General features: G+C 51.2%; 1 protein-coding gene across 1 annotated transcript in view; it reads right to left on the reverse strand.

Annotated features, from left to right (window-relative positions):
• Positions 1-298: 298 nt before the first annotated feature.
• Positions 299-15146, reverse strand: part of CNGB1 (cyclic nucleotide gated channel subunit beta 1) — a gene marked incomplete at its 3' end in the record, with an annotated part of 56533 nt that continues 41685 nt past the window's right edge. Inside the window, exons 24-30 of the mRNA XM_082677209.1 lie at positions 13369-13433; positions 12352-12474; positions 6465-6606; positions 5635-5794; positions 3714-3811; positions 3534-3617; positions 299-589 (exon numbers count right to left, since the gene is read on the reverse strand). Coding sequence (XP_082533335.1) covers positions 299-589; positions 3534-3617; positions 3714-3811; positions 5635-5794; positions 6465-6606; positions 12352-12474; positions 13369-13433 — 963 coding nt within the window. The remainder of the gene's footprint in view (positions 590-3533; positions 3618-3713; positions 3812-5634; positions 5795-6464; positions 6607-12351; positions 12475-13368; positions 13434-15146) is intronic.

Here is a 15146-nt window from a genome sequence, read left to right on the forward strand (position 1 = left end):
ATGCACACTAAAGTATATATGGATTTCTTTTACTAAAAAAAAAAATGTACCTGGCCTTCTTCCGGAGCAACTTCTGAGACTCCGGATAATGCACCAGAATGTCGTTCAGGTCCTTCTTATCCAGAATGAAGAGGTTGGTAAACCCGTGGGCGATCACGTTAGCCGTGCGCCGGTTCCCGCCCCCAACAGCCAGCAAGCTGGGGCAGAGAAGGGAGGGAGGTGAGACCCTCAGGAGGCTGCAGTTCTGATCACACTTAGCATCTTCACTTTCACCCCTGCCTAGAGCATCACGATGGCCTCACACGGGTGACAGCTGGGCCCACCTTGCATATGTCAGCAGGTGCCAGTGCTGTATGCATAGCGGTTTCCTCAGACCCAGCGAAGGGCCCTTGAGGACGTAGTCCCACCCACTGGCCATCCCTCCCTTCCCCAGCCTTTGCCGAGGTCCCCCTGTTTCACCCCGTTCTGACCTTATTTCTCCAAACACAGATCCAGCTTTCAGCGTCACCAGTACGGACTTCCCATCCGGGCCACCCAAGACCTGCACCTGCCCCGCCTGGATGATGTACATCTCCCGGCCTATCTCCCCCTGAAACAGAGAAGGGGGCAAGTCCCTCTGTCATCACCAAAAGCAACCACAGAAGCAGCAGTGCTGGGCCCAGGCGCTGGTGGCACAGTGCAGAGGAACCTGGGCTGGGATCGAGCCCTCCTACCGACTTGGTATGTGGTGTAGAGATAGTCACTTCCCCTCCGGGCTCTCAGTCTCCCCACCTGTAGATTGCAGGATTATGGTGGGGAGTTAGTGGTGTGATGGAAAATGCTAGATAACGAGGCCCAGGTGTAGTGGTATTTGGTAAATTTCCAGTTATACGCACCCATGGAGGGCCCAGAGGCATGGAAAAGCTCACAGCGGTTCATACAATCAGCTGATACCTGCGCCTCCCCCATATCCTATCAGGAGCCCGGGCGGCATTTGCTTACTGAAATAGGAACGATAACGGCTTTAATAGGAATGTCCACCATTACCTAACGCCTCTGTGCCAGGCGCTGCTCTGAGTGCTTTATGTGACTGAGCTGCTTAGTCCTCAACAGCCCTCTGCGGTAGGAACTCTGCCCAAGGGCACAAAGTTAAGCAAAGCCGAGCCGGGATTTGAAAACAGGCAGTCTGGTTCTATGAACCCAGAGTTCATGGTTGTTATGAACCCCCATTCATATGTTGAAATCCTAACCCCCCCCCCCGGCTCCTCAGAATGTAACCTTATTTGGAAATAGGGTCATTACAGATGTAATTAGTTAAAAGAAGATGAGATCATACCGCAGTTGGGTGAGCCCCTAATCCAATAGGATGGGTGTCCTTATAAACGACCTTCGGGCACAGAGACAGGCGTAGAGGGAAGACAGTGTGAAGAGGCACAGGGAGAAGGCAGTCATCTACAAGCCAGGAGAGAAGCCTGGAGCAGATCCTGTGCTCACCGTCCTCAGAAGGAACCTACCCCACTGACACTTGGATCTCGGACTTCTAGCCTCCAGAATTGTGAGACAATACAGTTCTGTCATTTAAGCCATTCCATTTGTGGTACTTTGTTGTGGCAGCCCTAGCAGACTGATACAACGGTCTTAATCACAAATGAAACCAAATGAACGAATGAATGAATAGCTTTGCTTCAGACTAGAATCAGAAATACCCAGTCTGCCAGCACCTTCCAATCCTCATGCCTTCATAGACCGGTGCCCTGGCCTGATACCTATCGGCCACACATGGTGTGTGTAAAGGGAGAGTGACCAAAGACTGGTAAGTGGCTTGTGCTTTTGATTCATTTGACAAATATTCCCTGGGCATCTCACACATGCATGGCCTTCTTAACAAAAAGGAAGAAAGTCTCGTTCCCCTGTTTCAGTGTCCAATTTGACACGAGGCTGAAGTGTGAGGGGCTGCAGAGCTCACCCTCATCTCACTGACACGCCAGGGGTGGTCCTGGGGTGGCCTCGGGTTGTCTCAGCAAGATTGTCACAGCGCCAAACCTGTCAGCAGAGGGCGCCATTTACACACGTTCACCAAGTGTTCACTTCAGCTTCCACGGCAAACTTCCCAACAATCTGATTCATTTTTCCTCATCAGAGGTAAAGTCTACATCACCCACAAGGATATTGGCAACAGCAATGGCACCGACTCTGTGCCAGCCATGGTGCCAAACTCCCTATGCATATCTTCTTCAATTCTCACAATCACCCCATGAGGAAGATACTATCAATATCCCTACTTACCCATGAAAAGAGTCAGGCTCAGAGAGGGCAAGCCACTTCCCCAAGGCTGCACAGCTAGGAAATGGCTCCAACGTCAGACAAATCCTTCTATTGTTCCCAAACTTCTCTTGGCCGCTAAGGCTGCAGCTTTAAATTCTCAGCCATACCCTTGTCCCCATTCCCCCAGCTCTTTGCTTCCAGAAACTTCACTGTTATGCAGCATACAGCTTGGAGATGGGGCCCTTCTGGGGCTGGGGGTTCCTGAGTTTCACAGGGGGTTCTTGGGCAATATTTTCACCCCTGTATACACACTAAGCTCCTCCACCCTGATCACTCACTCACCAAGTGAGCTCGGTCTCACCTCAAATCCCAAAAAATGGGAGCAGAAGGGGCCTTAGACACTGTCTGGCCCTGGCATTCAAACCCAAATGAGTCCCAGGATCAGGTGGATGATGTCAAGGAGAGGAGGGAGCCTGTGGGGCAGTGGAGAGTGGTGGGACCTGTGGCGTCAGGAGAGGACGACATCCCCTTCAGGGCCAGCCCCTTCTCCACTCCTCATGATTCTGGCTGTTTGGGAAAGTGGGGCTCAATGCTAGCCGATTTTCTGTTTTCAGCCGGAAATCTGGATTTTTATGTGAAAACTTCCAGTTTTTTTTGGCAATGCTGCGCGCTTTGCAGGATCCTAGTTCCCTAACCAAGGACTGAACCCAGGTCACGGCAGTGAAAGCACCAAGTCCTAACCACTGGACCTCCAGGGAATTCCCGAAACCTTCCAACTTTTAAAGGCTGGAGACTAATTCAAATTTTTATTTTTAGATTAGTCCAAAAAAAAAAGAAGGAAAAAAAAACCCCATGAAACATCTGTGGGCTGGCTCCTATGCAAGGACCATTAGTTTGCAACCTCTGACCTATCCTACCCCTCCTCCAGCCCCATTTTCCTGACAGGAAGACCAAGACCCTGGAAGCAGGTCCATCTACACAGTCAAGACCCTGCCCCTCTCTATGCTCCTCACTTTCCTCTTCTATAAAGTGGGGCTCCTCGTCCTGGCCCCCATGGCCCCAGGAAGAGGGAGCAAGGCCTGAGGCACATCTGAGTTCAGTGCCTAGAGCTGGACAGAGCCTCCTCGTGCCAAACAAGCCAGGAGCCCTGGGGTCAGCTCACCACCCTCCTCCCCTCCTGGCAATTCCGCTCGCCCCGCTGTGCCTTCATAGGCCCCCACTCCAGCCCAGCTGCGACAGGCAGTGGCTGTGAATCCCAGACCGCCTTGAGGCTGCCCTGGGCCACTCACCTTCTTGCACACGTAGTCGTTGGGCAGGTAGACAACAGAACGAAGTCTCTTCAGCATGTCGAAGATCATCTGCCGGTCACAGCCCTGGCCCCGAGAGGACGGGAAAGGAGCCGTTTAGAGGAAGGTGTGGGCTCTGGACCTTCCAGAGTCTTGAGGGTGGGGACACTGGGTGGGCCATACCTGGAAGAGTGCCACTTTGCTGACGATGTTATAGTTCACATCGATGGCGAGGTCCAGCCGCATCTTATCTGGAAGCTGCACCATCAGCTCTGACTCGTCTGCAAATGAGACCCTGCAAGGTTCAGAGGCACAGCCGGGCCCCTCCTTCACACACACAGGGCCTGTCCACACCACACTGGTGGGGACCCCAGGCACACCATTCCTCTACCACTTGGAACCACTCTAGATTGGGAGGGTATCCTCTCTGCCTCCAGGCCTTTGCCAATGCCGTTCCCTCTGCTGGGAACAACCCCCTTCACCTTCCTGGCTAACCCTACTCATTCTGCAGAACCCAGCACTCATGTCACCTCCTCCAGGAAGCCTTCCCTTGACATCCTCCCACCTAGCTATTACGTTATCAGTCCCTGTGCCATAGCACATATCACACCCTTTACTGCAATTGTTTGCCAATGATCTGTCTTCTCCACTCACGTTATAAGAACAACATTAGCAAGAAATGAAGTATTTGGAGCACTTACTATGTGCCAGGCAGTTTCACAGAGTGCTTTACCAAGATGATTTCACTAAATCCTCCCAGCAGCTCAAGAGGTGCCCACTATAACCCACTTTACAGACAAGGACAGGGAGACTCTGAAGGGCAGTGACTTGCCCATGTCCATGCAGCCCAGGGGAATGGAATCAGGACCCCACCCAGGCCCTGTGACTTCAGAACCTATGCTGGGAGAGCAGTATGTCTGCCCACCATGGGGTCTATGGTGCGCAGCTGAGAGCCTGGCACAGAGTGAAGGTCGGTAACTGGAGACAGAAATGTACCACGGGGCCCCAGCCCCGTGCTCTGTCCACTGCACCACAATTAGCTTAGGGCTCAAGTGCTGGGTCTGTGCAACCCTGGGCAGGTCAGAGCCCTCTCTGGTCCTCAACATGTGCCCCTGTGAAAAGTCACAAGGCTGTCACTAGAACAGAATGAGGCAGTGGAAATGATCATGGCTTGGAAACTGTAGTCATGTGCTTTGTCCACAGACTTGCCAACACCCCCAACTCAGGAGACCGTGGGCCTCGAGTGTGGCTTCTTTGAGACCAGAGTGAACCCCACAGAAGCAGTGGGGGGCCCTTTCATTTTTCTGAGGGCCTTGGGAGACTCTAGGCACAGTGCCAGTGGCCCATAAGCTTTTCAGAGCCCTCCAAAACGATGTCTAGGCTCTGAAAACAAAATTACTAGCTCCCCAAAATAAAAAGGAAACAGGAAAAAAATACAGTCAATTAACATGTAATTAACCTATTCAAATTTCACTAAGGATTCCATTTAGAATCTGTGAAAACTTCACTATATTTGGAAAGTTTACAGGTAAGATTCTCCCACTTTGCAAGAATAACGGAGCACACCTCATCATTGACAAGAAAGCAGAAACAGCAGTGAATGAAAATGCATTGTTTTAGCCAATTTCAGAAGCAAAGTATAACATCAAAATTTTTTTTAAAATATATTGTAATAAACTCTAATGGAAAATAATCTGAAAAAGAATTTTTTAAAATTTACAAAATATGTATTATATGTATGGATGTATATGAAGAGGAAGAGAGGAGAGAGAAACAGAGACAGACAGAGTCTTCCCTCCTGGTTCCAACTGTACTTCCATCTTCGAATGGAGATGCATTTCAAGGTGGGGGGCGGCATTCAGAAGACAAGCCCTTCATGTCTTCAGGGGTCTCCTGATGGCTTAACTTGGGCACCGCCCAATGCCTCCCCAGGCCGCTCTCACTTAAATGTTGGGGCCAAGAGAGGCCCCCATGCTCGGGGCCTCAGGGACACGGGATGAGGCCAGGGCCCAGGAAGGCAGGGCAGGGCACCGGGTCAGGCTGGGGGAGCTGGTGACAGCTGGGTTAGGGCGGGGAGGGGAGTGGGGAGGGGGCGTGGTCTTACCCAGCATGCCTTGGGAGTGCCAGGTGTACTCATACCAGGTCTTGACCCGGTTTTGCACGGACCTGGGGATCTTGTAGAAGTTCATGTACTTCACTGTGCTGTCCATACAGCTGCGGTAGTAGGTCTCTCCCGCAGTAGCGGCCCCCACCACGTCTCTCATCTGGGGGTAAGGTGGGTGGTCAGGGGAGCCGCTGGGTCAGAGCGGGGCCGGGCTCTGGGGACGTGTGTTGTGGGCACCTTTACTTAACACAGGCCAGGGGTACGTGCCTGCGGGGCTGGGGGGAGATCAGGAGAGAGGGAATCCCCTCTCATGTCCACACACAGGTTTTCCGACGATGCTGCACGTGGAGGAGCGAGGCTGCTGGCCCCCTCCCGTGGCCTCAGGTCTCTGGGGCCACACAAGGAGGGAAGGCCTCCCTGGGCTGGGCTGATTCTGGTACAACGTGGCCCCTTGGTGCCAGAGGTCACTTTGACACCATGCGCCACCCTCCCGCCCCGCCCCGCCCCTCCCCGCCCCGAGGAAATATGAACCAGGAGTGCTGCTCCTTGGAGCAGAGCCCCCAAAGGTAACTCTGAGGACCCCTGGTGGTTGCCTCAGGCACTGACTACAGTATGAGCCGCACCCCCAGTACATTAGAATCCACCGGGGACTTCTCTCCAAGGGAACAGCCCAAATCCTCAGCCCCTGCAGAAAGCCATTCAGCCCAACTCTCCAGCTGTCCCAAAGGACTGACATTTCAAATGGGAAGCAACCTCAGAGAGGAAATGGCAGCAAGAGGGCAAAGGGCCCTGCAGGCAGGTGGTTTGGAACAGACTAGTGACCCAGCTACCTGTCCGATCATCACGGAGAAAGCGAAGACACCTGTGAAATAGTTCAGACCCTGGAAGACAATTTCAAAGAGCGTCCTGGGGTCGGGCAGGCCGCCGATGGTGATGAGGGTCTTCACAGCCCAGTAGTAACAGCGAATGTAACTAGGGAGAGAAGAGGAAGGGGACCTCAGTCATCACAGGCCCCGCCCTGTGGATCCTGGGCAGCCTGGCGTGGATACGTGTACACTGTACAAAAGAGAAAAAGCTTTACGGCTCATAAGTGCAAACAAACAAACAAAACCAAAAAAAAAAAAAAAAAAAGGAAAAAGCAAAAACCCTGTCCCAACTTCAGAGCCCTCTGCCGCTTGTAGAGCACGTTCACAGGTACTGTGTGGTTTTGTTGTGGCTCTGCCCCGACGCTGCAGAGATATGTTGTCATCCCCATTTACAGATGTGGAAACTGAGGCTTCCGGACATTACTTAGAAGACTTGGCAGGAGGATAAACCAGGGTTTTCCGGCTCCTGATGCCTGGGATCCCTCAGTTTCCCTCAATATGTTTTCAATGTCCGCAGTCTTTCCTTTGCTATCCCATCATGAGGTTTAAGAACAAGCTCAAAAGTGGAAGATATCTGGAGGATCACCTTTTCTGACCCTCCCCCTTGCCTGTCCACTAACCAGATAGTGAAATTGAGGGCCGCAGAGAGAAAGGGAACACCCATGGTCACCAGCTGGCAAGTTCCAGAGCTCAGACTGGAAACCAGATGTCATCTGCTTCTCTGAGCTAGCACCCACCATCAGTAAGCCTTTGACACAGCTCATGAATCATCGGAAAGGGAGGTATGGGTGATGGGGCCCTACTGTGTGGTAAAAGGCATAGGAAATGCCTGTGCTTGTCTAATTATCACAAAGCAGTGAGAGTCCCTCCCTTTTTTTTTAAAGTTTTGCATGTTTATTTATAATTACAAGTGTACACTACTCCAACAGAGCAGCCCCATTGTTATGTTCTAATTTTTAGCCACTAAGTCCTACAAAAATAAACCTAAGCTTTTACAATATCTTAAACAATACAGAACTAAAATCTTTATAGCTACTTAAAGGGATTTAGTTACCAAGGTGTTTATGTTCATACCTTCAGACCGTGCCCTCCCGTCAGCAAGGTTGAGGTCAGCAGGGCCTAAAGCCAGGGCAGTCTCAGCAGGCTTTCCTGTGCTTCCTGTTCTCCCACCAGGGCACAGGAATTGCCCAGAGCCTGCCCTGGCTCCAGTGTCCTGATACACCCATGTTTCCAGGGTCCCTGCTCTACTGGGAAATGGAGAACATCAACCAGCTGGCCAATCATCTGGTCCAAGAATGACCCCACATTTGTCCTCCCCTGGGCTCTGCTCACCAGCTATTTATGCAGCACTATGCTTAGAGCATGGGCTCTGGAGCTGGACTGCCTGGGCTCAAACCCAGCTCTGCCACTTTCTAGCTTCATAACCTGGACAAGTTACTCATCTAGTCAAGCCTCAGCACCCTTCCCCTGAAAGGGACATGGCAATAGAGCATTCTTCACAGGGCGATCATGAGGGTGACATGAGGTGCAAAAGAGCGCCTGGCACACGGTGGGCTCTCAGTAAATGTCAGCTATCAGAGCCTTCCCTGTCACTGGTGCCAGCAGTGGGGAACAATAGACTCACCTATGTCCTCAAGAAGTTCACTGTCTAGTGGGGACAGGCAAGTCAACGTGCAATGAGCACTGGTGGGTGGGGAAGCAGAGGTTGCTGGGGAGTTGGGGCAGTGGGGGGGAGGCTCTACCTCTGAATAGCTGCGAGGCCTGGGGCAGGGCTCTGGGCCTCCTGACCCCTCATTACCACCTAGTGCAAGAAAAATCTCAGAATCATGAGACAGGCCTGCCCTGTCAATCCCCATCATACCAGTCCTGGCCACCAGAGGGCGTGCTGAGCAGCCTTTAGGAGGACTGAGCTGGGCGCTGCCTGGGTACTGCCTGGACTCTGGGTGCCACTGGGCCACCAATAGAAGATGAGTGATATCCACACAGCTCCTGCTTTGCCCTAAACCCTTACTGGCTGCAGAAGTCAGCCACTGGCATGGATGGCACATCTTAGGGGCCTCCCAAGTCTTCCACGCCGCTGGGTCTGTGGGGACCCCTGCATGCTGCCCCAGACCCGGCCAAAGCAGAGCAGGATGAAGAACCCAAATATTAATATATAGGAACTTAGGTCCTTACGCTCCCTGGCCTATAGCAAGTACTCAAGGAATGGTCACTATTTTGAAAGTTATTATTACGGATGATGTTGGATTTCTACAGGAATTCTCCTTCACTACTTGTGCTTTTGCATATCCTGGGGTTCCCTACAGGATTCCATTTCGAAAAGGGTAACGCTGCCAGAAAAGTGTGCCCCTCCACTACGGAGCAGTGAGAACTCCCCAGGGCCATGCAGAGGGAAGTCCCAGATGGTTGGCCCTGTCCTCCCCTGCCCTGCCTGCCATTCCTCCCAGGCCTACCCGTGATGGGGGCCAGGCCCAGCTCCAGGACGTGGGTTTTTAGCCTGTTGGACACAAACCCCTTTGCAAAGCTAACAAAAGTTATGAGGAAGCTTCTCCTTAGAAAAGCCAGCATGTTCCCAAAATTTAGTTCCAATTTCAAGGGGTGGTTGTGACCCCCTTAAATCTCTGGACCCCTGGTTAGGAACCCTTTCCTGGTGTGCCGGCTTCCCCATAAGAATGGCCATAGCTAGGAAGTGAGGTCACTGACTCCTGTCCAGGCACAGGCTGGACATGTTACATACTTTATTTATTCTTCACGAGAAATCTGAGTGTAATCCTACCCCCATTTTATAGATGAGAAAATTGAGTCTCAGAAAGGGTAAGGGCCTTACCCAAGGCCACAGAGCAAGATTTAATGAATAGCTTCTGTTCTTCCCTTTGCATAGAATGTCTTCGAGTCCTCCCTCTGCCCCCTTGTGAGGGGATGAATGAATGAATAAATGAGTGAATGAATGGTCTAGTCATGGGCTCAGGAGCAGGGCTGTGGGTGGGTTCAGCCGCGGGGAAGACGGAGCGGGGCCAGTGGTGATGTAAGCGTGCTGGGCCCTGACCCCATCCCCGACACACTCCACCCCACAGCAGATGGCAGGATTCCCCCCGCCTGCCTGGTTGCCCTGGACCCTGTGACTCTCTAGGTGAGCTCCCCTCAGGCCACAGGCCCGTCGCAGACGGCTGTGGCCATTGGGGCCAAGGTTGGGGCATCTGTACTGAGAAGGGACTTTCTGGACCAACAATCACTCTAGAGAGAAGCCACCTTGGACACAAGTGGCCTGTTCTAGTGCCAACTGGAAACAAGCACGTGGAGGAGGTGAATGTGTTGACAGCCGGACTGAGAGCATTTTGTGTCACTAGTGGGCACAGCCCAGGGTGAGGCAGGGCCTGCCTGAGGGGACTCACTGACCCCCTGGGCCTGAACTCTTCCTCCGCCTCTTTGTCACCACAGCTGACCGAGTGCCGGCTGTGGCCTGGCATGGGATCGGTGACTCAGATGCACCCAGTCCTCACAGTTACCTCTTCAAGGTGTGGGGCTCCTATTATCAGACCCATTGGGCAGATCAGGAAACTGAGGCTCAGAGAAACGAAGTGAGCTGCCCACTGCTAGCAGGTGGCAGCACCAGGAGTGAGCTCCGGATTCCTGTTTCTAAAGCCTGTGCTCTGAATCTCCAGGCCCATCCCTGACCTTGACCCTAAGTGCTTCTGTCTCCTTCCCACACTGCCCTCCATCCTCGTTATCACACAAACCCTCTCTTGACCTTTTCTTTTTTTTTTTTTTTGCCCTCACGGACAGGGCCCTAACCCCTAACCAGTTCATCTGTCTGCTTCCTGCCTGTCCTCCCCATCCATCCTCCCATCAGCCATCATTGGGAAAACCATCTTTCTGGGATTCCCCTGGGTCCTGTCATTCTCCTGCTTAAAAGGCTTTGAAAGGCAAGTGGTGAGAGGGTAAATGGGCAGCTTTCAATAACCAACCAAGCCTCAGAAATGAGGTGGTGGACGGGAACTCTCTGTACTTTCCAATCCACTTTTCTGTAAACCTAAAACTGCTCTAAAAAAATAGTCTCTTAATAAAAAAATAATAATAATTTTTTAAACACTTCATAAAATGTTCATACCCTTGGCCCTGCCATCCCTCTGTAGGAATTTATTATGAGGAAACTGTCAGACCAGAAGACAAAGATTCCTAAACACAGACACTCCCTGCAGCATCACCACGTGTCATCATGAAAAAACTGGAGACAACTTAAGTAGCCAATGACAAGGAAATGGCTAAATAAATGGTGGTATCTCTGTGTGGTGGGGCATTGGTACCACGGTTTTTAAAAATTTACTGATGGGAAAATATGCACAATATTATGTTATTCTATTTCCTTGTTGGTGACAATTCTTTTCACATTTCTAAAATAAGGATTATCTTATAATCCATGTATACGTTTAATGTAATATTTCCTTTTTTCCCAAAAAGCTATATTGACTCAATAATGTATCATAATTAACTGCATCTTAGACTCAAAGAAAGAGAGTATGTTCCCGATCTTTCTTTTATAATCAGAATATATATATATATGTATATGAACAGTAAAAAAGAGACTTCTGCTGGTTTTGCCTAGGGCAGCTCTATCCAATAAAAATATGATGTGATCCACATATGTAATTAAAAATTTTGAGCAACCACATTTTTGAAAAGTAAAAAGAGGTGAAATTAATGTCAATAATGTATTTCAGTTTACCCAAAATATCAAAATTAATATCATATCCACATGTAACCAATATTTTAAAAATTAGTAATAAGACACTAATCCAAAACCTGTGTGTTCTCTACAGCTGCAGCGTATCTCAGTGGCCCTTGCACTTCAAGTACTGTACCCGGCAGCCCGGGGCAGCCCGGGGCAGCCAGTGGCTTCGGTATGGCTCAGGTAGGAGGCTGGTTGGCAACCCGGCCCCGCCTCCCTCTCTGGATCCTTCCACACACCCTGCCCCCTCCAGCGACAGAGGACCCCTGGCTCCCTGACTCCACTATTTCGCTACTCCACAACTTTCTTCCTGCTGTTCCCTCCCCCTGGGATTCTCTGCCCCTTCCCTCCACCTACCCAGGCCAAGCTCAAACTTAACTTTTCAGAATTGACCATCCCACGCCTCCTTCCCCCCACCCAGGGCACTGGGCAGATGGTACCACATGTAAGATTCTGTAGCCCTGCTGTCTGGATTCAAATCCCAGCTCTCTGTGTGATCTGGGGAAGTCACTTCACGTCTGTTACCTCATCTGTAAAATGGGGATGCTGATGGTTCCTGTCTTGTGTGATTGTTGGGAGGATTAAGTGAGATACTACGTGAAGTGCTTAGAACAGGGCTGGTCTGTATAAGCCTTCTCCAATGCTTGCTATTATTAGTATTACTATCATTGTCACCATCATTAACATTTGAGCATGGACCTCTATGTGTGGCAGCTCTCTGGACTGGCAAGTAGATTTCTCCTTGTTTGCTAGCTCCTCCACGGCTAGCAATGCCCAGGAAGCATGTCGAGCAGTATTCCCTGGCCTTGTTCCCGCACAGCCGTGCCCACAGGGTGGAGGAGTGGACACGCACGTGCTGTGAACTGGCCAACTCAGTAGACTTTGGGATGCGAAAGGATCTTTCTAGCAGGTCTTGTTCATGTCTGCCCCCTTTTGCCTGGCACGTGGCAGGTGCTCAGAAAAATGTTAGATTAGTGAGGATGTGGAGACTTGGCCCTTGAACCTTATCATGACAATGATTCTTTGGGAGCGAGGTGACCTCGGCAAAATGGCGGCAGTGGGACTCCTTTCTGGGAGTCTCGGTACCGTGAATTATTAAGACACAGGAGGAAGACCGCGGCTCACCTGTTTCCCACGCCATCGTAAACCCAGTGAGTGGAGCCAAGGCCCTCATAGGCTGAAGCCCAGTAATACAGACATGAGTTCAAATGTAGACTGTAGAGCAGGTAGGCTGTGGTCCTGATAACCCTGCAAAAGAAGGAAAGGCACGAACACAGTAGCAGAAAGGGTGGCAATGACATATCACCCCAGGGGTCAGAACTGCAGGGAACAAGCCAGTCTTCACCCTTCCCAAAGCCCACCTCAGAGCCCTCCCTGTCGGAGCTGCACAGCCCTGTCCAGCTGTCTGGTGCAACGGACACTTGACCGATGGGAACCAGTGGCTGGACTGGGCCAACTGGCTGCTCTGTTGAGGCTGTGCTGGTTAGGGTTGGTGATACTTGAACAGAAAGTTGTCAAGACTGGGGGCTGGAATAGGCACAGGGCTACACGTGCAGACAATTCCAGGGAAGCGGAAGAGCTGAGTGGGGGAGGCAGCGGGGCGGGGGGGCAGAGAAGGGACAGATGCGTACAGAGGAGCGCTGCTCCGTGAGAGATGGGGAGAGGAGCCCTGTCCCCGAGCGTGGCCTGGCTGGTCCTGGGTCCCAAGCTTGGACATCTGCAAGATGGCCCACTGTGTCCATACAGCCACTACCCCCGTGTTTGAGTGGTGAGGGGGGTCAGTTTCCTGAGCTGAGACTAAATTGAGACCCAGTTCCCTGGAAATGCAGGGGAGCCGTGCATGTCAACCTACGTGAGACCTCCTCACAATTGGGGGAAACGGGACATTCCTGGTTCTCTAAAAAACAAACATCCCTTCGCAGAAGGGCCAGGAAGAGGCCCAGCTTCCGGTGAGTGGCAGTGGCGAGGGGGCCTGGGGGCCAGGGGAGCCGAAAGGGGAAGTGATGGGGGTAGAGAATGCCTTGCTCCGTTCTTGCTGCAAATGTCCTGGGGCATGTGTGTACGTGCATGTGTGTGCACGTGTGCACTTCTCTGTGTGTGTGTGTGTGTGTGTGTGTGTGTGTGTGTGTGTAGGGGTCTCACCTGTAAATGTAGGCTTTGCTGAGGATGGATTCCAGGCGGTTGTTAAACTCGAAGAAGGCCATGTACTGGGAGAAACAGCAAGGCATCAGGGGCGGCCCGCTGCCCTCACCTCCCAGACCATTCCCCACAGACCCCCGGTGGGAGCGGGTTGGAGAGTGAACATTCAAAATCAGAAGTCCTTAGCCCTTTGAGGAATGGGGGGCCAGAAACTCCATTTCTGAATCTGATGGAAACCCTGGACCCTCTTCCTTGGAAATTACATATAATCATGTTGTCACAGTTTGTGTATAACTTCAGGGACTCCTAGACCTTCCAAATCCTATCATGAAACTTTTAAGGTACATGCATCCCAGGTTAAGGACCCTGTTTTCAAGGTTTACTTATAAAGACAACAATTATATAAAGAAACAGCTGCTCTCTGATCTCCTCAAAAGGCTTATTTATAATAATAAAAGTGTAAGATAACTGCCCATTACTGAGCCCTTGTACGACTGCACTTTATACACTTTACCTTAGCACTTATTTACATGTATTATCCTTCTCCTTTTACAGAGAGGAAACTGGCACTCAGGGGAGTTCAGGAACTTGCCCAAAACACACAGCTGCTAAGTGACAGAGCCAGGGTTCGAAGCCAGATCACACTCAAAACTGCAAGCTCGGGGTTTCCCTGGTGGTGCAGTGGTTGAGAGTCCGCCTGCCGATGCAGGGGACACGGGTTCGTGCCCCGGTCCGGGAGGATCCCACATGCCGCGGAGCGGCTGGGCCCGTGAGCCATGGCTGCTGAGCCTGCGCGTCCGGAGCCTGTGCTCCGCAGCTGGAGATGCCACAGCGGTGAGAGGCCCGCGTACCGCAAAAAAAAACAAAAACAAAAAACAAAAAAAACCCCTGCAAACTCTTTCCACAATGTTACACTTGCCTCTAGATCTCTGCACACATGTTGTTTGACCTTTGAAAATAACATTGATGAAGATTCCCTGTGGGCCACGCTAGCTATCATCCAGGTGTTCATTCTAATTTCCACCTGGAGTTTGCATTGGATGAAGAAGGACCATGGACTTGGATCCTCACCTTGGACCCAAAGAGTTGCATCCTCTGAGTCCTGCTAGAAGTTAGGTGCTTGAGTTACGTTCACTACTACCACGTGGACCAAGATATGGATCCAGCCTCTGTATTTGGGGTAAAACTTGGGCTGTGGATCTAACCCTCCTCACTCTGATGTATGGCTCTAAAGCAACCTCTGCCGCCCCTGGAAGGCTGGCATGTGTCAAATAACACTGGTGCCACTTCCAGTTTCCCTCTTCCTCTGGGCAGCCAGGAAGCTCAGAAGCAGCTTTCATGCTCCATTCCAGATATGCTTTCTTTTCATCGAGGTACTTGCATTCTTCCAGCTTTTCTCTGCCCTATTTCTCCAAGTTATTAAGGTTATTGTGTTTTCCTCTTTTGTAAATTCCCTCATTACCATTTTGGGGAAGAAGCATCAGGTATTATGTAAGGAGAAAGATGAATTTACTTGGTCTGCCAGAAAAATCCATTTGGGGGATCCTGAGTGCTCTGACTAGCTGTCCACTCTGGTCACATTAAAGGATGTTGCCAGGTCTCTACTCTACACTGTGTCACCCTCTCTGAGACATTGGCTCTGCCCCGGTGACAAGAGGAATGGTTGTAGTGACACTGTAATGACAACAACTAATGATGAAACAGGTGTCGGGCTGCATGTTCAAATCCATCCTGGGCACTTCCTGGTTCCTGTGACCTTGGGCAAGTCACCCAAGCTTTCC

Source organism: Grampus griseus, assembly GCF_964374135.1.
Source record: "Grampus griseus genome assembly, chromosome: 19".
NCBI classification, from domain to species: domain Eukaryota; kingdom Metazoa; phylum Chordata; class Mammalia; order Artiodactyla; family Delphinidae; genus Grampus; species Grampus griseus.